Source organism: Haliotis rubra, unplaced genomic scaffold (assembly GCF_003918875.1).
Source record: "Haliotis rubra isolate DU_JTF1 unplaced genomic scaffold, ASM391887v1 Scf169, whole genome shotgun sequence".
Taxonomy (NCBI): Eukaryota; Metazoa; Mollusca; class Gastropoda; order Lepetellida; family Haliotidae; genus Haliotis; species Haliotis rubra.
In genome coordinates, this window is record NW_025765658.1 from 1,366,291 (window position 1) to 1,393,633 (window position 27,343).

A 27,343-nucleotide genomic window follows, 5' to 3' on the forward strand; every position below is an offset into this window, starting at 1 on the left:
ACTCATTTCATGTTTTGAGAAGTATTAAGGCTGCATCCTGAGAAATGACAGCAGGAAACATACACGTGATATCCACATGGTTAATACTTACGGAGAACAACAGGCAATGTTACTCTGACTAGATCAATCACTACAATAACAACAACAAATATATTAAAGTAATGCTACACACATATCTCTCCTATTTTGTCAGTAGCCTACTGAACAGACACATGTAACCGACTTCAACAGGCCTTAGCTGGTGTGTAACATTGGTCAACACTGAGTTAAAAACACTGTACATATATATAAAAGCACCACAAGAATAAAAATAACAAGTTTTTATGATTTTTTTGAAATAACAATAACATATATTTTCCGTTCCTCAGTCCACACAATTATCTGTGTATTTCATCTACTCTTTCTAAACCTGATATACATGGCATATTTCATCTTCCTGTCTTTTGGGAGTACCTACTGAAACCATGAACAAAATGCTACAATAAAGGTCACTTTATTTGAACTTGAACAGTTTGTAACTACTTATCAGAAAAGATGAATTAATGAAATACCTTATGAAGAGAGGGAGAGTGAGATTTGTGTTTCATCATATGTGGTACAAATATGATGGTCTGTGATGAACTCTTTCTTTGATAGTACTGACAGGTCTGTTGATGCCACTGCATGCTGGACATTAGCCCCACACTGTTATCCCTGGGTACACACTTTCCACTGTAGCAGTTGGTTGTTCCATGCCAGGGACACTTAGTCTTTCTTCTCTTCAACATTCTCCTTAAACATAACAACACACAGATCACATAGAAACATTAACAACATATTTTAATCTCACACATAAAAAGGCTTTGGAAGTCAAAACATAAAATATAATCATCCATCTATTTCACCAACAAGAACCATCCCTCGTGGTTCAAGAGAAAATAGGGTTTCCCTCCCCTTGCTGCATTGTCCTGTCACATGGTTACATTAGTGTACTTACACTTCCCCTACCTGAAACTCAGAAGGTCTTTTGTGAAAATAAAAGAAGTTCTTATCCATAAATTTGTCAGAGTTGCACTTCCCATCTTCTAAAATGTCACGAAAAGAAGTCAGAATTAATGGAATTAAAAAATGACTGGTTGTCTAAGATCAGCAAAATGTATCTAAGTGGAATACTCTGTATGGCATGACATCTCACTCATCAAACACTATTGGAACTATTATGGTGGTGTGACATGACTGATGCTGTAGTTGACTATGAGCCAGGAACCAACTGGCCAACATGTATAACTGACTTGTGGTTTAAGGCAGAGAAATCAATTGAAGCCAAAAACAGTATCTACAAGCCTGTTCTGCTTCTACTTCCAGAATCAACAGATTTAAATGACTTCTCCTTTACATCCACAAGCAGCTTTGAACACTAAAAACATATACAGTAACATGATAGAAGCTAACAATTATCCTCTGTAGTTCCACATGAAGAGTGGTGAGTGAATGGCGGTCTGGCAGCAATGTCCACAATAATGCTGACATATCAAGATACAGTTCATGTTCCACAGCACATCCAGACATTATGCCTCCTACAGAAAATGCTCATACCAGGAAGTCCATGCCTCCAGCCAGCCCATAAACAAACTGAAGGAAGTGTCAAGCCTCAACCTAGCTCAATAATGAAGTCACATGTATTTTCTGTTTGATCATTCCACTTCAGGTTCGGGACACATGGTCATTTCAGCTGCACTTAAAAACATAGTCTGATGCCTGTTGTTTATTTCATAAAGACCTTTATGTGTGATGATGTCATGTCCTGTTCTGGAGTAACTCAACAGCTGCATGTGTGATGTAAAACAGGAACCATACCACTAATCAGTTATTATGAATAACCATAGACTGCTGTCTATATAGCAACCCCATCAAAATGACTTGATGCAATAAGGAAGTGTGTATAATGGTACTTGAGCATGATATGCTCTGTTGACCTCCAAGTTGAGCTCTGCAACAGATCCTGATGTCTGTCACCATCACTAACATGACAATGATTCCATGTGATGTGAGAAGTTCCTGAACTTGAAGGGTATGCCTCAGTTACTGACTGTGTATCAGTGAAAGCTATCTTCCATGATCCTTCTCGTGTACAGACAGACAGTAAGTAAATCACGGACTACATATGCTGGTTCTCATAAGCTCTCCTCATTTGCCTGAGGAGTCCAGGGCAAGGGAAAAGGATATGAAGCCATTCTGCCTCTGAATCCTGTTATAAGCTGTGGGATGAAGTTTGATGACGAGCCTGCAGAGCTACATGAGCCAGTGGTCTGCGCTTATAATAGGTCACCTTCACTGAAACCTGTCTTGCTTACATCAGGTGCATTTGAGGAAATGTTTTTACATTGTTCTACACTATTCTATGATCAACGAAGGAATATTGCATACTGTTATGGAGGGATACGATACAATTACAGTGTTTCCGTTCTCCGGTATATACCTGAAAATCACCGGTAAAATTTGTTGGGGACCGGTAAATTGAAACCCGGCCGGACACTTTGTCCGGTAAATAATCATGTATTAAAATAAAAAATCATGGGTAAGCGAAATGACAGTCTTGGCTGTGCTTTCGTGGTCACAAAAATTCTTATGTTTCGGAAATACCCAGGCTAAAAATAACTTTAAAATGAGTACTTACAGTATGGCAATAGGATACGACCGGCAAATGTCATTCATGACCGGTAAAATTTTAGGTTGCCTGACAGTGTCCGATAAATAATTAAGTCAGCGGAAACACTGTAATTATATGGGTAGTTTGACAAGTTAGAGCATGGTAAGAAAAACATCGGTAGGATTGCTTGTACCATAGTTTTACATACCTGTTTTAGCAGCGTAACAAGACTGGCAGGCTCTGGCTTGGCTGTAACACCATGGAGAGTCACACCACGAGATTCAACCTCAAGCTTAGTTGCAGGGCCCAAGGCTATCACCTGACACACACAAGTTTATCATAAGGAGTCACTTTTACACTATACCAACAATACTCCTATACCTTTCACCAAAACAACATAATTATAAATATTAACATGTCAGTGTGCTAAAAATAAGTAATCAGACATATCAGTTTCCAAACAGATTTTATAACCCATGAACCTACTCATTGTAGGTTCACTGTCCAAAACAATCTATAGATCACTACAATAACAACTTCTGTACCCTAGAACAAGGACACCATAACCTGTCCCTCTAATGGTCTTTGTCTCTTTTGCTGGTCATTTGGACATACATTGGAAGTAGTGAACCCAAGCTTCATTTATAGTCACAAATATATTGCAAGAAGCATTCTGTATCTGCTTCAATCATAGTGAGATTGTTACAAGACATCCAATACTTGGTGCACTGTTAATGTCAGGAAATGTCAGAAGCTGGAACCCAACAAGCTTTCTCTCCATTGCCAAAGTTTCTTAGAAAATGGAGTGAACTCCCTACTGACCCAGCAGTCATTCACTGTTGAAGTCATCAACATGGCTCTGTGACAAAGATTCTTTAGATATTAACGGGTGTTGTTCACAGGGCATCATGGACCAGAGTTATTTTCATGGACAGTTATCTGTGTTAAGCCGGTTTGTGCCAGTACTTCATCACAGCTGACTGACTTTTTACACCTCAACATTTTGCCCAGTTGACTCAATTTTTATGTTAGTATGCCTCCTTGATATCATGTAATGTCCTCTACAAAAATTGCATTATTACGCTTCAACGTGAAGCTCAGAACCTTCCAATCATACAAGCACATTCATGATAATGCCAGGACATTGATGTAATAATATGGTGAAGTGCCTCCCAGATAGGACATGGTTTCAGTCTAAGTAAACTTAGGCTCAGTATTATTCATTACACTGCTATACTGAGTCTAACAAAACCTAGTAGAAGGTCGCCTCAGCTAACCTTTTGGACTGACCAATCAGAACACAGCTTACCAAATTTGCATAGGTTCACATTCGCACATACCGTTTGAAATTTTACCTAAAAAACTCGAACGATTCCGAATGCTATTTTTCCACACGATCGCTTCCGAGTGATACACATCGAGGACACATTGAGTAAACAGTCGCTGAAAATAGCGTTTTTTTCAATATTCAAGGATGTCTTCTTGCGGAAATATAAGCTAATAGTAACCATGTCATTAGAAACCCCTAAGCGTACATACTTAGACTGGACATGGTTTAACACTATTTACAAGTACAACACCCTTAAATCTATTAAAGGAAGAAATTCCTTACTTTTATTTTGTCAAGTGGCAGCAGTCCTTTCTTGACCAATGGCTCTGTGTACTGGACGCCAGAAGGGCTGAAGAATACAGCAAACTCGGGCAATCCCTGCCAGAAAATACAGCATACATCTGGCATCATGACACAGTATCTTAGCTGTACTTATATAACACACGGTCAAACACTCAAGCATGTGTACAGATCACATCAGCTGCAAGTTATATGTAGTAATCCTTTTTAGTTATGAATTAAAAGTGTGTTGCTATTACAAGGAACTAGCCAGCCAGATACTGCCTTTTGACTGATGTGTCAAAACATGGTGTGAATCAACAGCTTTACCTTGGCCTGTCAATAACCTGATTTCTATCAATACAACGTGGCAATATTTCCTTAAAATTCCCAACAACTGAAAACTATTCCAATACACGATCTAAGTAGAGATATACAATGTAAACCTATATAGCCAGAAAGGAAAAAAAAATATATGTAATCTGTATTTTGTGGTATTTTCAATTTACAAATTACATTCATTGTTCTATATTGAGATTGTACATTAGGCCAGGCCAATAACATTTCTTGTTTTATGGATTTTGGTCCTCAGAAAACCTAAAGCAAAACAAAACAAACAACAATCACCAGTCAAAGTAATATTTATTCTAAATACTAAGAGTATTATACTTTTGGCATTTTATGAAGTGTATATGGAGTGAAAAACAATCTAAAACAAATTTCTTGTAAGTTTACATTTATTGGCCAATAAAAAATATAGGATTCTATTTTTTGAGCGGGAAAAATTAACTTTCATTTTTTTTCTTATTCTTGAAAAAATATGACCGGCGGATCCTTTAAATACGAAATAAAATTGGTCTGGCCTTAGTATAAATACAATTATAATAATTATCTGGATTGGCTAAGGTGACAATAAAAACATATGTTCATCTAGTTGGTTAACTGGTTGTTAGGTAGCGCATGTACACACACCATGTACATCAAGTTGAGTTCTGTGAATTACAACTGTATGAAAGCGTTGTCTTCCTGTCTGAAGAGGGGCGGTGGGGCAGCCTAGTGGTCAAAGCAGCGTCAAACCAAACTCAGTCAGTCAGTCCTGTCTGAAGAGTTACCATGGTGACCACCCCAAGCTGTTTTAACTTGAATGAAGGGATATTTATCAAGGAATGTTTATGTATATGCCTACTCACACTATTTTTTCAAATGCCATTTCCAGAGAAACTATTTTTTGTATCATTTAAGCAATAATAATCATGCTTTGCTGAGCTCAAAGAAAACCAGAAACATTTTCAAAATAGTGCCCAACAGTATGTGTCTCTGTTGAACTCAATGATGCTAAACTGACAAATTTGAAGAAGTTTCGAAATAATTCAATCCATAAATATTTGTAACATGGCTGTTTTTAGTGTTGGTAATTTTTTCTCTGACCTCAGTGATCATGCTCTCAGGTCAGAAAGTGAGCGAGTGAAAAGGCTTTATGACACTTTATGCAATAATCCGTCACTTTCATAGCGGGATACACCAGAAATTGGCTTCAGACTTTGATCCCATGTGGGAATCGAAACCATGTCTTCAACGGACGAGTGAACACTTTAACCACTGGGCTATCCTCACCTACCGACTGTAGTAGTTATATAGTGGGGGTACCAATACAGGGTACCCTAATGGCTTATTTTGGGTTAATTCTGCTCCCAGCGTCCAGTAAAAATGATGATCCCCAAGCGGGAGACATCATTCGATGTTCCCCCTACTATTGACTACAACGGTGTCCATACACTAAAAATAGACTAGCTTGCCAGCTGAGGCATGTTAAATTCGCCATGCTAACACCAGCCGTCCCACCAGCGTAAAGGTAGAAAGGTAAGGTTTGAATCCAGCGTGTCGCATTCAAGTCAGGCTAGCAGAAGAAACTTTGCAAGTCAGCAGATTGAGGTTTCAAGTCGGTGCTCTACTGGCCTTAGATAGGTCCAGTTCATATATGGTCACTGCCCCCATATGAGCCGCATCTACTGGCCTAGATAGCCCCATGTTGTAGGTCACGCCAGCCATATATGAGTGTTCTACTGGCCTAGATAGCCCCATGTTGTAGGTCATCTATGCCAGCCATCTATGAGCGTTCTACTGGCCTAGATAGCTCCATGTTGTAGGTCAGGCCATATATGAGTGTTCTACTGGCCTAGATAGCCCTATGTTGTAGGTCACGCCTCATTTATGAGCTACTGGCCTAGACTCCATGTGAGGCAACGCCAGCGCTCATTCTTGGGCAGTTTGGGCAGTTTGTGTGCAAGGTTTATTGGGGGTGAATTTCCTGAAAACAATATTCTTAATTTTTATAGGAGCCTCAAAATCTGTAGGGCACTAGGAGTTTCGACAAGTATTGTATCTGCTGCCAATGGGGTGACAAATAGTCCCGCCGAGAATGCAGAACAGCAGAACAGAATACCACCCGCGAACTAAAAAGTGCTATATTTCCAATTGCAAGAAAAAGTATCGCATCTCTCTCGATATTGTTTTTCTTCTATCCTAGTACATTTGGAAGAGGTCCCGGGGTTTGGCCATGGAAACTAGTTTGGGCGTTTCTGTCTTCTCGTCAGCCTGTCTGTCAACCGGTATATCGGTCGGTGAGCTGTGCTTCCAGGTCTTGTAGACAACCTTCCAGAGAAACACGGCAGCTAGCGATAGGTAGGTCCATTTTGTGACCGATTCTAGCATGTGTTGCACCTTCTGGACATCCAGACGGGTCTCTTCTTGTTCCTCCTCAACGCTTTCTATTTCCTCCCGGAGTTTTTCGTCGTCGTCATCAAGCCTAGAAAAGATGTCGACCAACATCGTCACGGTTTGCTCCGCACTAACCGACAACATCGTCGCTCGCGGTTTGCTCCACACGAGCCATGAGCCTCCCCAAGCGGTCGTAGAAGTCCTGGATGGTGGGCGATGTTGGAGCTATCTCGCCGGCGGTCAAGATGGTCGACGGTTCTGCGGCAGGCAATACGACTGTGCTGGAGGGCGACGTCGGAGCTGTCTCGCCGGCGGGCAAGAGGGTAGAAAATTCTGCAGCAGGCTCTTGCCATAGCTCGTACAGAATTGTGGACCCAATACCAAAGCGCTTTTTGACCTCGCTTGCTGGGAGAACACCGCGAAGGGAGCGTATTTCTTGGATCTGGTCCGAAGACAAATCTCTTCTTGGTGGCATGGTTGTTTTTTTCCTGGGTATATATATCCCATACTTCCCATATGTCTATATGGAAATCCCAATCCTGTCACAGTCATCTCCCATTTCTCCTGGGAAATCTCATCCTCTCCCAATCCTATCTAAATTTTTCCAGGGAATCCCATCCTCTCCCATTTTCCCCCAGGAAACTAGCCAAACTCCTAGCAAACTCCAAGCAAACATCACGCAAATGCCAAGTAAAGCGATAACCTGGCTCGATATCTCTGACCTACTTTCTATATAATGCTGTGTGTGTGGATTCGAGTCAGCTGAGTGGTTAAACATTCCTGTATACAATGCTGTGGCTGAGAATGGAATGTGCATGGGCGTTTAAACATTCATTTAGAGATTTGACTTCGCATATGGTATACAACATGTGGGCCTTGGGAACTTATTATTGTAAGTGGGTATTGCTGGGCAAGCCCACGGCATGCGGAGAGCGCTGTATGATCGAATATTGTCACATGCATGGCCACTGTGTGAGAAGGGGCCATATCAATTATGCATGTCAAGTATGTGGAATAGGGGTCAAAGGCCATTATCGTTTGTGCAAAGCCCATGGAGCGGATGTAGTTCAAAACCAACTTATTTACGACAAAAAGAAAGATTATCTAAATGAACGTAACCGACTACTCAGAATAAAAATCTAATTTTTCCTGCACATTGAAAACAACCTATTAGACATTTGACTTTGCATATGGTATACAACATGGCTACTGTCAGAGAACTGAAAGCTCTCGCGAAAAGTTGTGGACTAACTGGTTATTCTCGCATGAGGAAAGCCAAATTGCTGACCAAACTGGACATTACACATGTTAAGCCCCCCACGGTTAAAGAGCTAAAAACTCTCGCGAAAAGTCGTGAACTGAAACATTATTCTCGTATGGGAAAAGCCCAATTGTTAACCTTTCTGGAAGACACCGAGCCGGTCAAAATGCGATTTGTGCCGACAGACCACGCCGTGGGTAAGTATATAGGAGGCTGGCGGATGGTAGTGAATTCTAGTATCGATGTCAACGACGTCAAACCCCTCATAGCTAGCAAGATCGACGAGGAGATGGATGATTTAAAAAGTATTAAAAACCAGCTCACGATTAAAATGTCGCTTAACAAACAGCAGACGGATGGTAGTACCGAGTACATCAAACCTTATTTCAGAGGCAAGCAGGAAGTCATACTTCAATCCGACTCTTTCCCTTCGACCATCGATTACTCGTTACAAATAATACAAAAATATACCAACATGGGCTCTGGATGGGTGGTGGATCGTGTTGACACCATCTATGTGGATATAGCGAACTACATTCCATTCAAAGGCGGATCGTACCTCCCGGTGCCCGAGCATTTCAGGAGAAACAGGCCATCGTTAACCCCGAAAATAAAGGTGATAATTGTATGAGGGTAAAGGTGAAAGCTGCCTTATTTAAACCCAAAGGTAATCCACATAGGCTTTCCAGCTATCCCCCGGATGAGGAAGACAGTCTCGACTTTATGGGCATAGATGAACCCACTCCCCTATCCCAAATCTCTAAGATAGAAAAACAAATAATTTAGCCATCAACGTGTTCGGACACAAGGGGAATAGTGTTATTGTGCACAGGATAAGCCCTGTGACAGATAAAATCGTGTGCAGGATCAATTCATTCCTCATCGATAAAGAGGATAAATTTCACTACGCATGGATTAAAAGTTTGAGCAGGCTGTTGCACGACCAATCCTCTCACAAAGCGAAGAAGTATTTTTGTGAGAGATGTCTGCACGGGTACAGTCGCGCCGAAGTACTAGAGGCGCACGAAGAAGACTGTCGAGGTGTGGGAGAGACCACGATCAGAATCGACATGACTCAAGAAAAGGAAAACACGCTAAAATTTATCAATCATAAACATCAAATGTCCATACCCTACGTCATCTACGCCGACTTCGAAGCCCTCATAAAATATATTGACCACAACAATCCCAACACGACCAAACAAAGTGGTCGTCTGATGCGATGGACAAACAAAACAGCCTGTGATCTACCGAGGCCACGACGCAGCTGAAACATTTCTCACGTACTTACAAAACGAAGAGAAAAAAATCAGGAAAGCTTTGTTGGACCCTGCCCCCATGGATATGACACCAGAGGCTGAGCGAGCTCATCAACGAGCTAGATATTGTCACGTATGTTGGGGACCCCTTAAGACAATTTCGTGAGAGATCATTGTCACATCACCGGTCAATACAGAGGTGCTGCTCACAACGTGTGTAACTTGAAGCTTAGAATCGATTCCAAAACCATACCCATACCATTGGTGTTTCACAACCTCAGAGGTTACGATGCCCACCTTATCATGCAGGCCATCTCGAAAATCGATGGCGATATCAAGTGCATCCCCAACAACATGGAAAAATACATTTCCTTCTTGTTAAACGGTCCCTCTACAGTTTGGTGAAGGCCAACGATACCTATAACAAATCAATACACCGACGCGGCGACTCAGTCTTTGCTGTTGAGGAAGGGTGTGTCCCCGTACGAGTACATGGACGATTGGTCTAAGTTTGAGGAGACACAATTACCACCCATCGAGTCCTTTTAGAGCCAGTTGACCGAGTCCCATATATCACAGGACGATTACGACCACGCTCAGAATGTGTGGGAGAAACTGGACTGTAACCATTTATTTGGTTATCACGATCTCTACTTGAAAACAGATGTGCTACTACTCGCCGACGTCTTCGAAATTTTTAGAAAGATGTCTTTGAAACAAGATCAACTCGACCCGGATTGGTACTACACCAGCCCTGGTCTGTCGTGGGATGCACTCTTGAAGAAAACAAGAGTCAAATTGGAATTGTTAACGGATTACGACATGCACCTGTTTATTGAGAAAGGAATGTATAATCCGAATCAGTCCTCATACCATCTCCTCTATCTGCGATTAATCTCTATGGTTGGGCCATGAGTCAAACTTCGCCTACAGGTGGGTTCGAGTGGGTTGATAGCGACCATTTTAAAACAAAGAACACTATCCCCGAAAACTTTGAGAGAGGATACATATTCCGAAGTATCCCAAAGAATTGCATGCCTCCCACAACAGTTATCCGCTGGCTCCCGAATGATTAATGGTCGATCGAGAATGGATGTCCGAATATCAACGAAACTTGTTGGGAGATAACAAACTGGCTAACGTGGAAAAACTCGTACCTAACATGATGAACAAGAAAAAAGTACCTGGATGGAACCCTACATTCGGTTGAATATGGATCTGAGAAGAAAAGCCACGAGCGACTTTGAGAAAAACCTCTCCAAACTGATGAACAACTCGGTATTTGGAAAAACCATGGATAATTTAAGGAAGCACGTCAACGTGAAATTAGTCAGATCACACCAGGAGGAAAAACTAAGGAAACTCATAGCGAGTTCAGCCTTTAACCTCAGTAAAATGTTCAACGATGATTTGGCGGCTCTACACATGGCTAAGATTCACATCAAACTCAATCGACCGGTCTATGTGGGGTTGAGCATTCTCGACTTATCCAAACACTTGATGTATGATTTCTACTACAACCAACTAAAAAAACAATACAGTGATCGATGTGAGGTGTTGTACACTGACACCGATTCGTTGTTGATGGAAATTCGTACCGAGGACGTGTACGAGGACATGGCAAAACATCCACCTGTACGATACGAGTGATTACCCCCCAGACCACGCCCTACACAACCAAACAAATAAAAAGGTCCTCGGCAAGATGAATGACAAATGTGCTGGGACACCCATCGCGGAATACATCGGGTTAAGATCCAAGATGTATTCCATCAAGAAAGCAGACGATGAAATAAAAAAAGCCAAAGGGGTCAAGAAATACGTCGTGAAACAATACATCAAACACACCCTCTTCAAACAAGCTCTATTCAAGAATAAAATGTTCAAACATCAAGTGAATGCGTTGAGAAGCGACAAACACAAAATATACGGGATCACCCTCAACAAGACATCGCTGTCTCCCATGGACATGAAACGATGGATCGCCATCGATGGCGTCACGACTTACGCGTATGGACACCGTTGTAGTCAATAGTAGGGGGAACATCAAATGATGTCACCCGCTTGGGACTTCTACTGTTGTCAATACACAATATCATCCATATACACTTCACACCTTCAAATGTAAGTGAACGTGTTTCCTACTCATCAGTAGTGGTTCTGTCCAGCAACAAGACATGTCTTTTATGATTATTATCCTGGACCAGTGTTAAGACTGATCGGTATGAAAAGACGACACAATCTGATCTGACTGTTGCATTTGAGAGACTATTTATATATCAAATTATGAAAACCAAATGATTACAATGGTCAAAAAGATTAGTTTGTGTTTGGAAAATATAATGACTTACATGGTGACAAGACAGATGACATACTACTGAACATGCTATTTAGGATTGAAGGTGAGTAGATATAAACACAAAAGTAAGTAGAAACACATGCTGGACTACCTGCTGATCCAGGACCCCCTTGACACTGCTCTCTAGGGCTTCATTGGGTTTGGTCTCATACGCTGTGATCTCCTCAACAGCTAATTCTACATACAATAAAAAAATCGATCTGTCATTTTGTAGACATTTGTAACTACCATACAGACACATTATTGAATGGTGTCGAGAACAGCACTTAATTCCTGCTGGTTTGTGATGCATGAAAAGAAAAGAACACAAACTCCTTAGAAGGAGAAGTGTTCTGGCTCCAGTATATCTGGTAGACATCTGCTGACTCCAGGGAACACCTACATCAAATAAACTGAAGAAAGTCTTACAAGACTGCTGCTTCATGAGAAGTTGAGGCCAACTAATCTCAGAGACCCTTATGGAGGCTATTCATGTAATATATATCATTTTCAAACACCATAATTAATGTGAGGTCACTATATTCCTGCTTCTGAACTTTGCATAGACTTTTTCAAGTACTGTGCAAGCCTTCAGTTGTGTTTGTATTTTCAAACCCTCAAGTTTTTCATTATGGTATTCTCTGTGATTGTTTTGAAGATGCAGGATACAAGAACAAAGACTACTAACACGTCCGTCATCTGATGTTCATTAACTTTATATTGGCAGAGTACATGTGAGGTCTGGAGTAGTCCATATAATCCAGGTAGGTAGGCTCTCTTTCCCTTTCTTTACTGATAGTCGTAATGGGAGTGAAACTATGACCTAATGAACTAAATGTATGCCAAGACATGCATATTGGTATAAGGACTTACATCACGGGTAATACATTGGTCATTAACATGCTGCTCACATAAGTGTTCATATCCACAGGAAACACATATTTCACATGATAAGATGAGTAATATTTAAAGTGAGTATGGTTTAATAGATGCCATCAAGAATACTACAGTAAATTGCATATATTTGTTTCACACCATGTAACAACACATAAACACATTCTGGTGGCATATACCAAATTAAACAACAACCCTCTCTCTCCACATCAACAAAACAAGGTGTCACAGTGATATATATTACAGTGTCATTACATTTTCAGATGGAACCTTGGTCACACCGATGGATGTCATGTGACACACTTATCTCCTCTTGTAACAATGTCCTAATGTCCTTCCAGCAGCTGTTCTGCCACTGACAGGGACACCACCCAACAAGGCTTATTGGCTTAGTCGTGTTCTAGTCATTTAATGATACAACATTGTTGCTCAATGTGTCCAGATGTTATCTTTTCATATCTATCATATATTACCCAGCTTATATTAATTAGATAACTTATTGTCCAGACATGTATTTGTCCATAGCTTAACTGATACCAAGGTATAAAAGAGTGAGTGAGTATGGTTTTACACCGCTTTTAGCAATATTCCAGCAATATCACAGCAAGGGAGACCAGAAATGGGCTTCATACATGTGGGGAATCGAACGCGGGTCTTCCAAGTGCAACTTTCTTCCACATAAGACTGAACAAAGCTAACTTTATAATTGTTACATAAATGTGCAGCTACCTTTCTCCTTCAAGTGTTGCACCAGCACGTCTCTGCGGATGTCAGCACAGGGGTACAGGAATGGTTTACCATCTTTCGGGGGATCTGCATCTCAGGACGAGAACACATCAATACTGATCCACATCACAGATGGATGATGTAGGTTACAAGCATGCATCACAGATGGATGACAATGTAGGATGGATGACAATGTAGGTTACAAGCATGAAACAGTCACATCAATACAATGTAGGTGATCAATGTACATCACAGATGGATGACAATGTAGGTTACAAGCATGAAACAGTCACATCACAGATGGATGACAATGTAGGTTACAAGCATGAAACAGTCACATCACAGATGGATGACAATGTAGGTTACAAGCATGAAACAGTCACATCACAGATGGATGACAATGTAGGTTACAAGCATGAAACAGTCACACCAGAGGGAATGTTCTTGTCCGTGCAAGAACAAGCAGCTGCCACAAAGTGAGGTAAAGTGAAATGGGGTTTAACATCTCATCCAAGATTACTGCACATATGTAGTAAAGTTATTAAGCAGTTTCATGGTGCTACCTCACTAGACACACTACACTGCCCACCTGTCCCTCACTTCATCCCCCTTAATGCCGGACGACAAGCTGCGTAACAAGTACCATTTCTTTAAACTCTTTGGGAAGATACAACTAATGGGTTGAGCAACTGACCTTCTGCTCTATAGGCAGATCAAACAGACCACATAGGGACTCCACTTGTCGTACCTAGTCAGTAACATTGAATCATAATCTGATTTATACTCTACTTGGTGTCTGATACCTCAAGTTATCTCAGTAGGGTTATGTTAGACTGAGAAGATCACTGGGAGCAGTGGCTATTATCAGATAAATTCCAAGTTTCCACAGGCTCGCTGACTTCGTTGACACATGTCATCGGTTCCCAATTGTGCAGATCGATGTTCATGCTGTTGATCACTAGATTGTCTAGTCCAGACTCGATTATTTACATACCGCCGCCATATAGCTGGAATTTGCTGAGTGTGGCGTAAAACTAAACTCACTCACTCACTCAAAGTTTCCATGTGTTTCAACCTGCATAAAATATACTAAGCCGCAAAAGAAATGTCAGTTTGGAAATTTCCTTTGCAGAAACAGATAACTGTAAACTCATTTAATGTTTTGATTGTATATTTTTGACAACATCTCCAACTTCACCTGAGCAAAGACATTCCTTCCCAAACTCAGAACTGAACCCAGGAAATGATCTCAAAAACGCAACCTGACCTCGGAGATGGTACGGTTTTCTCCATGTTTTTCATGCAACTCATGTTGCACGGGCTGTTCACAAGGACCAGCCCTATAAAATGCACCCCCAAACCTGGTTGAAACATTCACATTACAACGTCAGCAGGATGCCGCGACTCACGACAGCTCAGAGGAACCAGGAGCTAGGAAGACTTGAAGCTGGCCCCACTGCACAAGCCGTTGCCAATTACTTCCAGGTCAACGTTCAGACCATCTACAGGCTGCAGCAACGTTTCTGGGCCACCAACACCACAAATGATCGCCCCCGTACTGGCAGACCAAGAAGACAAGACCACCATGTTGTGTGACAGCATGTACAGAATCCCTTCATGCAGACATTCGAAACAGCACGCCAGAGGGTGGGAACACATGGAAGACTAATCAGTACTGATACAGTATGCCGATATCTTAACAGTGGGAACCTCCATTGTCGTAGACCTTACCGTGGACTGTCATCGGCATGAACGTCTACAGGTCTACACTATTATTTCACAGGACCCTCATAATGCCCTACAACACCAAAACTGGCGATACAGGCAATGGAGAACTGTTCTGTTCACAGATGAGAGTCGGTACTGCGTATCAAATGCAGATGGCAGAACAAGAATATGGCGACGACGTGGCCAGCGTTACTCAGACCAATGTGTTATGAAGACTCATGGGGAGGTGCAAGCATCATGGTATGGGGAGGAATAGGCCTGAACCAGAGAGTGGGTCCTGTGATGTTCCAGAACCTTGGTCCAGGGAGAGGAGGCCACATCACAGCGGTGCGCTACATCAACCAATCTCTCAGATCCCACGTCATACCACATTTCGCATGTCACTGGAACAACATTTTCCAGCATGATAACGCCCGGGCCCATATGCATACTGCCAGAGCTACACGGGATTTCCTACAGCAAAACGGTGTCAACATTATGCAGTGGCCAGCCCTTAGTCCTGATTTAAACCCAATTGAACATCTTTGGGATGAAATTCAGAGGAGACTGAACAATGTCATACCAAGGCCGAACACAGCCGATATATTGCGCCAGGCCTTTCTTAGAGTGTGGTCCAGGTGCCAATGGCCTTCATCAAACGATTGGTGCACTCCATGCATAGACGCTGTGCTGCAGTTATTGCCACTCGTGGTGGTCACACTAGATACTGAAGTCAAGAGTCTGAATGGACTGCAGATGTTCACGTAATGTCTTGAAATTATGCTGAGTTTTTCATTGATGTGTCAAGATATTGCACACAAAAAATGTTTTTGATCCGCTTATTATGTCCATTTCTGTAATGATTTGATTACAGTGCCTATCTAATTTTGAATTCGTACTGACATTATTTTTGCTGCTGAGTATATGTATAAAATATATTGCAGAAACATAAACGTCAGCAGTGGACATTATGATGTACAATGGGGAAAACCCTATGAACTACATATGAACCTTTGTTATATTTGTTGTCATGAAAACCAGAACATGAACAAATACAATGTAACAATATACAGCATCCTAAATAGCACAAATCACCAGTTCAAGGTCGGGTTGATATCAGTGAACAGTTTGGTCGCATCCGGTGTCAAAATGCAATGAAAGGAAGGACTAATGAACATCAATTTGTGGTGCTGGAGGATAATTGGCCTCTGTATCCAAATTAAATGAGAAAACAGTGTTATCACTTTCCCCAGCAAGAGGCACAATATTATTTTGCCTGTTTATATACTTGTGAATAATATGACGTTAATGATGAAAACTATGAATAGGTGGCCTAACACAGTAAAAATACATGTGGAAGGGGATGTAACTCTGGAAACAAAATGTTTATGGATACATTTCCGACGTCTTGATGAGGATCTCTAACATAAACTTGCGAGTTTCATTCATGCAACAGTAGTTTCTGAGATACCTTGTCCCCATTCCTGACACTAAGCACTAAGTAGAACAAGGTAACACACATACAAAATTACATACCAAAATGCCCAAAAGGGACCTGTTCAGCATGTGTTCGATACATACGCAATGTTTCATAAAAAAATACTGAAAGGTTTCTGAGTTATGCTCATGACATGAAATATGATGGACAGACAGGAGGGAAAACCTGAGGGCAGATGGACAACACCCACTAATATATCAGCTTCCAGCTTGAGGACCACTCTCTGTAGCTTATTTACAACAACAGATCATGAAGGTCATAAATACAAGGTCAACACTTTGGGAAACATACACATACAATGCAGTATGAAGTCCAGCTGTGACCTCAATAACATGAGCATTTTTTAAATAATACAACTGCCAATTCGGAAAACGCATGCTAAATTATGTCAAATACTCATTTCGCCAAATTCAAATTACTGAGTTCATAAATATATTCAGTACCAGCTGAGATAAGTTTTGCAAGTTCTGTTGCATTGCCCGAGTCCTCTCCTGTAGTGGTGAATCCTGCCTTCTTGGCTGAAACACAAGACATGCAACATGGATCAAATGGTAAAATAGGTATTACAAATAATCAATCATTATCAAAAGAAGACAAAAATATAAGAATGTTCACAAAAGATAACTAATCAATATGAATAAACAACTTGTCTCAAATCTAAACTTACTAATAGTCAGTAGAATTACCCAATGTTTTACGCGACGGGCAAATGTACGTCCAGTATAAACAAATGTAAAGAATGGACACAGAAAAATATTCTCTGCGTCCAGATGGACACAAGATACTATTTACTGTACCCACAACACATCTGTGACTTTGCTAGGTGTTTTGTTGTTTCTTTCAGAGCAGTAACGTGTATCATTTCACCCATCAGTCCACATGATCAATGATTCATTTTAGGCTCTAAGAAAATTATCAAAACATAAAGTTCTCTACACTATTCTTTCACAGGACCCTCAAAACTACTAATAAGGGTCCCCTGGCCCCCTGTGTTTGTGAATTGAGCCTGATTACCTCCCTTCCATATCCACGTTGATCACTTAGATCGGACCAGTAATTCTTTATGTAAAGCAGCTCACCTAAAACACCTGTAGCTTTTCCAACTACATAGCACTTCATGCCACTGAATTTCTTTCCTTTATCTGAAAGATAAAATGTCATAGCTACAATTAGCAACAGTGTGGTGAAAAGTTGGACACCAAATCCTCAAGATCATAAGCAGTTTGTTATTATCTGACCTAAAAAAGGAAGAGATGTACCAAATGTGTTTCTTGCTTTAATTTTTTTCCACTGATCCATGACCCAATTTTGGTGAAATTATACTCGGGTCAGTTGGCATATAGCAAGTTGAATTTAAAAACTAGAATCCACTTCAATGATCACCACTGGTTCTGATGCTACCTGAACTTTTTGTGACTATCGGACCAGTGTCAAGTGTTGCAGACAAGGTAATGACAAGGATATAGGTAGACCAGTCGGTAGAGTACTGGCTAGAAACATGTGGACAGATTTCAAGGTGCATTGTATGTTATAACCTTGACTTTGGATCTTACAACCTTGACTTTGGATCGTACAACCTTTACTTCAACTTAATGTGACTTTGGTTACAAATGCATCTTGCTCCCATTATGAACTTGGCTTTTGATAAGTACTGCGTGCACAGATAGTCATAATTGACAGATCATCTCGTTATCATAACAGTTGTGGGTTCCAAGGTAAAGTACAATGTGGCAACAGAGCCATTCTAAGGGTTCAGTTTAAAGTTCAAAGCAGATCTCTTTACATGGGACAATATGGATGTTATGGAAAGTAACCAGAAATACTTACTAAATAAAACATCCCACACAATGTATGAAATAACATTAGCCAAAAGCATAGCAATAACAGTTGATATGATAAAAGTTTGGGTAGCCTAGTTTACTACATGAAGTAGAGGCTACCTGCAAGGCCCTCTGATGCCTTCACCACTGCTTCCACTGCTCGCGGACTGGTGAGAATGATGGCTGAGAAGTCAGACAGGTTCTGTAGATGTGTCTTCAACTGATCCTGGTTGACAAATGTAAATGACAACACTGGAATGTTCACTGCTTCATAGCCATTGTTTTTCAGTTCCTGTGAACAGACACAGACAGCAGATATAGAGTAAACAATAGCAAAAGTTATAGTCTCAATGGTTCCTTGAGCAGAGAGAGTTGCAGAGAACATATCTTACCAGAGAACTACAGGAAATACATGGACATGGAGTTTTACACTCATTATCAAATTTACATGCTGTTCTAAATGAGAAAAAGTTAGATTCCTAAAAGTACTTATTTATTTCAGTTCTAAGACCTATCATTAGAAGAAATAATGAGAATGGACATACATCACAGCAATGGACTTGCAATAAACAAGAGGTAAAACTCATATGGTTTATTGTTGATTAATGCTGATAAGAGTTATCGTGAACATCATGATAACACAAAATAAAATAACTACGTAGTATCCCTTTAGAGACTTGAGGTAGACAAGCAGGTAATAACAAATATAAAATATGAAATCTTTGATTACCAGTAGACATGGTGACGTGCCATTTAACATGTTTAAATGTATTTTATGTACTGCTAGATTTTGTTTTATATGCAGATATAGAGATTATTCTCTGTGTGTTCTTGAAGTCAGCTTTATGCACTTTTCCATCCTGCCACAGGCATGTTGTTTCATTCCTTCCCTGCTTAGTCAGTCAGTGAGATCTATCTTTCATTTTTACAGTGATTAATTTACGAAAGGATCTAACACATTAAGAGTTATTGAAATTGTGAGTAAATATTTGTGTCATCTGTGATGCAGTAATTATTTTTTATATGTTCTAAGCATCTTAACCTGAAAATTGTGTAATATATGCAGGATTTCATCTGGATGAACAATGAATTCACAACCCTACCTTAGCAAATTTATCTTCTTCTTTTTCTTTTGTTGCTTTGAAAAGCATAACCAGCTTGGGTTTGACCTCCGACATGATGCTCACAACCTTGGTCTATCTGAAAGATTGAAGAATTATATTAAAAAAATATCCACATTTTTCATCACAACTTGTTGTGAAATGGTAGATAGTTTGACATCTGCTGTATGTTTGCCATGCACATCTCTCATGTCTGCTCTCTAGTTAGATCCACTGATCACTACAGCAGACATCGACTGGAATCACATCAAACCCATCCTCGATAATCTCCAGGGTATATGTTCCGATAAATCTCCACTATACTCTGGATGCATCTACGGCTTGGCCCGATGATTTTATTACCTCCCTTGGATGGCTTTTTATCCAACCAGGTGTCTATGCTTGGAAGTCGAGCGTATCAATCACAACTCAATTTCGCTTTTTAAACTATCTAAATGTTTAAACTTGGCAACACAATAATATATTGTTGCAGAGGTACTCTGAAAGAGGTAGAAGGAGTTCTGCATATATCTTTTCAAGGTTTCACACCTGTCAATTTGTCTGTATGTTTTCCCCAAAAATCTCCGCATCTGCGACAGCTACTTTCTGATTGGCTACTGTGAGAATGCTGATCCAGCAAAGGGAGGTAATAAAATCATCGGGCCAAGCCACAGATGCATCCAGAGAATAGTGGAGATTTATCGGAACGTATACCCTGGAGATTATCGAGGATGCATCAAACCATGCTTTGAATAACTCTTTGTGTTACCACCTTAGGTATGGTTACAACTATAGTCCATTTGGCTCAAAGGTGGACCGAATAATTGCAATCTAACTCGAAAAATGATAAACGCATTCAACATCAGACCAACTCTGTGGGTGTTTTGCAGAATTTATGTCCTAAGAATAAATAAGATGATGAACAAACTATCATAAAAATATTGACACATTTCACTATTTGTTACGAGAGAGGAGTGCAAAGAGAAAAACGGCCAGGTGTGCGTGAGAAAGGATTGAGACGGCACAGCACAGGTAAATGATTCTATAACTTTGTCGGCACTTGTGCACATGCTCTATGTTCACATGGCTGTTCGTCTCTTTGGGCTTCCACAGCATCGGTTCTCTTTTGAGCCAAATGGACTATAGTGGCAATATCATAGCGCACAGCATGGTCAGTGAATTTTTTCATGATTTTCTTACATTTTCTTTTATAGTAAAGTGCAAACTAATAACATATTTCTCAATGTGTAATTGTATATTCAATCAAGCTTGCGGCCCTCATGTCAACTTTCACTCTCAGTATGACCAATGTCCATTGGGCCGGGACAAAAATAATGGTATCTGAAAGCTTATTTTTATTTCTAAAGGATATGGTCGGGCACCAGAATTCAAGGGTCGGTCGGGTAATCAGAACCACAACATTTTCTTAAGGCCTTTTCAGTCAGCAGCTAACTCCATAACAGTAGTCTATGACAGGCACAGAACATTCCCACCACCAGTTGTACATTTGTTCATTTCTTTATGCCAGATGCAACAAGTGACAAGTCACTACCATGGGGTGTCATAAGGGTCCACAGCAATGAAAGGTTTGCTTGAACGGGACTGAATGGCTCAGATCATCTGGGACTGCATGAGTGCATGCCTGTCTTCTTCAGAATAGAGTAATAATCAAATAGCCGGAATATTTTTGAGTACAGAGGGAAAAAAAATCCACTAAGTCACCTCTTGCAACAAGCATAGGTTGTACAGACTATATGCTTAAAGACACATCCAAAGTTCCATGTGTTTCTAAATCATGCATGCAATAATTTGTAGCAGTGATACCACAGCTTTAGTTCACATTCGATTCAATTCTTAAACCCAAAGTTACAATACAGCTCCACACATCTAAGTCAACAATGCAAGACCTGAACATAGTAAAACAACATCAGTCATGTTGTTTAAAACAAAGAAGAGGCTTGTGTATTTTTTCTAATGGATAAGTTACCAAACACTAGTTGCCAGCTTGATTAGATTACAAGCCATGACAGTGTTTATCAAAGCCTAGATTACAATATAGATATGCCTCTGTCATCAGAAGCCAAAAACTCTACTAGTTCCAGGCCACCAGTCTAGTAGTTGTACCTCTGGTCACATCGTCACATCTTCCACAGTCCATTGATGTCTTTTTTATCATTTTCACTTTGGATGAGACTGCTTATATAGATAAACCTATGTTAGGAAATGTCCAACGTTTATCGAGAAGATTATCCTAAAATGTGAAAAACTCATTCCATTTGCTCATTTATCCACCATGTGCTGTCACTGAAGCATTACAGAGAGATAGCAACAGTAACTTTGATGTGCAAAGCTATAATAATATTGTCATGCACTTCACTGTAGCAGATACTGTAGTATATTTGGGCTGGGCTGGGCTGGGCTGACTGACTGACTGAGTTTGGTTTTACGCCGCTTTTAGCAATATTCCAGCAACATCACGGCGGGGGACACAAGAAATGGGCTTTACACAATGTACCCATGTGGGGATTCGAACCCGGGTCTTCGGCGTTACGAGCCAACGCTTTAACCACTAGGCTACCCCACCGCCCCCTGGGCTGGGCTCTGTAACCCAAGTACCTGGCTTGGGAAATAATTTTCATTACGCCATATATATGGACCCATCTGACTGGTCATGGGTAACTGATATTCTGCTACATTACATAAATTCATAGAACTGAAATAGTGAACCTTTTACAGTTTATGTTCTTTCTTAAGTTCTAATGTACATCAAACCCCCAAAGCTTGCATTAGGTGCAAGTGTTATTTCAGAATCAGTGTGCTGGTTTACAAACAAGAAAAGTGTCACGTGATAAGCCTACTCCCTTCAGATGGTCACTAGACAAAGTAATTTAAGTTTGGTGGTTATGGGCAATTGTTTACAAACAATGCTTCAATGAGTTGAGATTCTGTCAGTTTTCCTGGAATGTCCATGGCAGTTGGGTGTGCAAGTGCTGCAACAGGCAGAATGCACTCAAGAGGTGGAAGGTGGCTGTCATTCATCTAAAAACTGTTACTCCAATATACAGTTGATAAAAGACATTGTTACTTTATTGGTAGTAAATGCTTACTTACTGATAAATTGGCGAATATTACAGCTAAAAAATGGAAGTCTATTTATAATCTAGTCTCAACCAGAAAATGTTATCGTTATGATAAAGTAATGAGCCACACTGTTTGGACAATTTCACGTGCAAGAACACAACCCTGACATATATCTATAGCTTAAAGGTCACATGCAACGTAAAACACAACTTTGCAGATTCTGATATCTTTCGGTATGGACTTACCGAAACAAAGCGTCAAAAATGCAAATTCAACTTATAAAGTTGAAAAATAACGCGATGAAAAAAAACGCTTGAAATCGGAGTTCAAACGTTTCACTAATTTTCCCCAGACTTTTCTGGGGAATCACGGAGTTCAACAGCTGGGCTGCGCTCATAGCACGTCGCGCCAGTGAAATAGGTTCAGCGCAACTTGGAGGCGGGCTGTCTGGTGAATACCGGTGAAGGCTTTGGTGTGAGCTATTTTCATAATGTTTTGTTGATATCCCACAGGCGCGAGCTTTTATATGTTATGACAGTAAATAAACTGTTTATATAATTTCATTTGTTTATTTCACCACACGTTCTTCTTACCGAGTCACTTTCTCAGTTCGATGCTTAAAAGCAATGTCATTATTTAAGCGTTGACACAATTTCTAACTGTGATATAGATATGTAAGCTGTCACAGACAAAACTCAATGTCTTGTTTTATTGACACCTGTGTGTCTGCCTGCCTGTCTGCTAATGACAATATTCAATACACAACTGTGATCACTGACCACATGCAATTTGAACTTAACACCAATCAGGCTATACACCATAAACAAAAGCGCATTGATTTATGGCCCGAGTTCGGGTCTCTGTCACATTATGTAATTACACAGACAGGCAGGTGTGATACTTGAACACATGACATGTTATGATGTCTGTTGATTGCAAAATGTTATACACAAAAAATGAGCATGTATTTACAAAACCCAACATCTCTATATATACACACAATGAGCCGTGAAGGCAGCATCTGCTAATGAACCAGCCGTTACACTTGAGTGCACACCCACCCGCTCTGACTGGGTTCGGTATCCCGACTGCTTCGTTTCGAGGGAGGTAAACCCAAGTACAAAATATTGCACTTTTGATTTATGCGGGCGCTGAAGGGACCTCATAAAATAAAAATTATCTTGGCGCACAAGTTAATATCTTGGCGCTCAAGTTAGTTATCTTGGCGCACAAGTTAGTATCTTGGCGCACAAGTTAATATCTTGAGCGCACAAGTTAATATCTTGGCTAGCTCAAGTTAATATCTTGGCGCACAAGTTAGTTATCTTGGCGCTCAAGTTAGTATCTTGGCGCACAAGTTAATATCTTGGCGCACAAGTTAGTTATCTTTGGCGCACAAGTTAGTTATCTTGGCGCACAAGTTAGTATCTTGGCGCTGAGAGCATTAAGTTAATATCTTGAGCTCAAGTTAATATCTTGGCTCAAAGTTAGTATCTTGGCGCACAAGTTAATATATCTTGGCACAAGTTAATATCTTGGCGCACAAGTTAATATCTTGAGCTCAAGTTAATATCTTGGCGCACAAGTTAATATCTTGAGCTCAAGTTAGTATCTTGGCGCACAAGTTAATATCTTGGCGCTACAAGTTAATATCTTGAGAGCTCAAGTTAATATCTTGAGCGCTACAGTTAATATTATCTTGGCGCACAAGTTAATATCTTGAGCAGCTCAACATCTTAATTATATCTTGGCGCACAAGTTAGTATCTTGTGCGCACAAGTTAATATCTTGAGTATTAATGTCTTGGCGCTACAAGTTAACATCTTGTTAGTATCTTGGCGCACAAGTTAATATCTTGACTCAAGTTAATATCTTGGCGCACAAAGTTAGTTATCTTGGCGCACAAGTTGTTAGTATCTTGGCACAAGTTAACATCTTGGCGCGCACAAGTTAGTATCTTGAGCTCAAGTTAATATCTTGATGCGCACAAGTTAATATCTTGAGCTCAAGTTATCTTGAACAAGTTAGCACAAGTTAGTATCTTGTAGCACAAGTTAATATCTTGGCTCAAGTTAATATCTTGAAGCTGGGGTTAGTATCTTGGCGCACAAGTTAGTATCTTGTCGCACAAGTTAATATCTTGGCTCAACTCCGTGTTTAGCATCTAATGGCATTAATGGAGCAGCACATTTGCTTGACTGCTGGCTAAAATGTACAAACTTATATCCTTTTGGGAAGATTTCAAAGCGATGCAAAGTCGGAGTTAACTATAGGTGTTTATGATGAGACTATGTACAAGTATGCAAATGTATCATGAACATTGATAATGTTTATCATATAGCGTTCATCGTCTTTATGCTTGTCAATACTATTCTTTGTATCTGATTTTACCACTTTTGCTTTATTACATAAAGCAGGCCTAGGTATGTGTCATGTCATAATAAGAATTAAAACATAAACATGAGTAGGAGTTTATTGCAGGGATGATTAGTGGTTTTACTTACTTCTTATATTGGTACATAGTATTATGAACACTTGGATAACTTGTTTTTACTCTGGCTTTATTTTGTATATATAGTATTACATGACCCTGAAAAATGTAAACATTGAGTGTTATACTTAATTATCTTAATTATAAAACTAATATCTGATGTATTGGAAGTAAAAGTCGACCACTTTCAGGGAACTATAGTTTGTAGTCTTGGTATGCATGTATCAGTAATGTTTCCTAGCGTGGGTACAATGGCAGTTTAACTCTGTACAATATCATTTAAAACCCGCCTTGATTTATTTGATCCATTAGTATGTGCATTATAGCATATATACCGACTTTATTTCTTACTGAAATACCGTGTTCCCGTTTCACTTCTTCCATTATCAATCCCTTATGTATCACATTATGTGTGTTGTAGTTTATTTAATGGACTTACGGAAACAAAGCGTCAAAAATGCAAATTCAACTTATAAAGTTGAAAAATAGCGATGAGAAAAAGCGAAATCCGAGGAGTTCAAGCGTTTCACTAATTTTCCCCAGACTTTTCTGGGAATACGAGGTTTCAACAGCTGGGCTGCGCTCATATGCGATGCGTGCGCGGTGAAATAGGTTAGATGCAACTTGGGCGGGCTGTCTGTGAATACTTTCGGTGAAGGCTTTGGTGTGAGCTATTTTCATAATGTTTGTTGATATCCCACAAGTAGTGAGCTTTTATATGTTATGACAGTAAATAAACTGTTTATATAATTTCATTTGTTTATTTCACCCACCGTTCTTCTTACGAGAGTCACTTTCTCAGTTCGATGCTTAAAAGCAATGTCATTATTTAAGCGTTGACACAATTTCTAACTGTGATATAGATATGTAAGCTGTCACAGACAAAACTCAATGTCTTGTTTTATTGACACCTGTGTGTCTGCCTGCCTGTCTGCTAATGACAATATTCAATACACAACTGTGATCACTGACCACATGCAATTTGAACTTAACACCAATCAGGCTATACACCATAAACAAAGCATTGATTTATGGCCGAGTTCGGTCTCTGTCACATTATGTAATTACACAGACAGGCAGGTGTGATACTTGAACACATGACATATTATGATGTCTGTTGATTGCAAAATGTTATACACAAAAAATGAGCATGTATTTACAAAACCCAACATCTCTATATATACACACACAATGAGCCGTGAAGGCAGCATCTGCTAATGAACCAGCCGTTACACTTGAGTGCACACCCACCCGCTCTGACTGGGTTCGGTATCCGACTGCTTCGTTTCGAGGGAGGTAAACCCAAGTACAAAATATTGCACTTTTGATTTGCGATTATACGCTTATAATTTTGTTTATTTGTTTTTCATAATCAGCAATGCATATTATATGTCATGAAGAAGTGATAATTGTGTTTTAATTATGTTTGATTTTTTGGTTGCATGTGACCTTTATAATCAAATCAGATGAGTAATGTATTGACAGTTTACATGGATCAGTCATGTTGTTTCATGGAACACTTTCTGTCTTCTTGGAGGCATGCTAAGCAATTTATTAGTTACTAGTTTACAGTTCTGAAGTTAGACTATTTACTTTTCCCGATATCAAAGTTTTGGCAGTTCGGTTGTGCTTTACACAAGGTGTGTTGGCCACCGAACTTCATCCATCTCACCGTGCACTGAACGTGAGTCAGCACATGAAACACCGGGCAGCCGGCAAACTGAAAACAGGCTATTTCCATCTTTGCACCATCGCCGACAGTGCCTGGAAGCCGCGTATGCCGTACCGAGTGATCTCCATGTGTTTATCTGGTGTAACATTTTGCTAGATAAACCTAACAACACCGTCAGTCATAAGTGACACGAAAACCTACCTGACAATATCTTTTCTGTGTGGTGTGGGCGGTGTCTGTATTCGTCAGAGGCACATGGAAGGTGACGAGTGCTCGCAGAACACACTGTTTAAGCGGTTCCCCTTTCTGAACCTTGCTTCCATACTTGGCATACCTTCTGACTTCTCACCCATCTGCGTTCGTACATACTTGGGTCTATCCTCAAAACTCATTGGGATATCCAGTTCTAAGAGGAGCCAGCGCAACAATGAAATAGTACCAGTGAGATTAAAATCCGGGGAAACAGATAAGCAAACCGGACTTTGCCAGCATTTATGCATAAACATAGTAGGGGAAAAAGGCCCAAATGACAAGCTTTAA

The 27,343-nt window shown here is 40.2% G+C and overlaps 1 protein-coding gene across 2 annotated transcripts; it reads right to left on the reverse strand.

The window, feature by feature from the left end:
• On the reverse strand, positions 1-27,343 carry LOC124272362 (uroporphyrinogen-III synthase-like). Of its 2 annotated transcripts, none has more exons than XM_046707534.1 (10): positions 27,005-27,343; positions 19,563-19,655; positions 18,580-18,751; positions 17,719-17,781; positions 17,083-17,157; positions 13,438-13,521; positions 11,927-12,012; positions 4,242-4,337; positions 2,838-2,948; positions 1-771 (listed from the first exon to the last, which is right to left on the reverse strand). In XM_046707534.1, the coding sequence occupies exons 2-10, from the start codon at positions 19,635-19,637 to the stop codon at positions 745-747; spliced, it is 789 nt and encodes a 262-aa protein (XP_046563490.1). In that variant the 5' UTR covers positions 19,638-19,655; positions 27,005-27,343; the 3' UTR covers positions 1-744. The 2 variants fall into 2 exon arrangements, with proteins under 2 accessions (XP_046563490.1, XP_046563489.1); XM_046707533.1 differs by having other exon boundaries at positions 19,563-19,659; positions 27,005-27,259.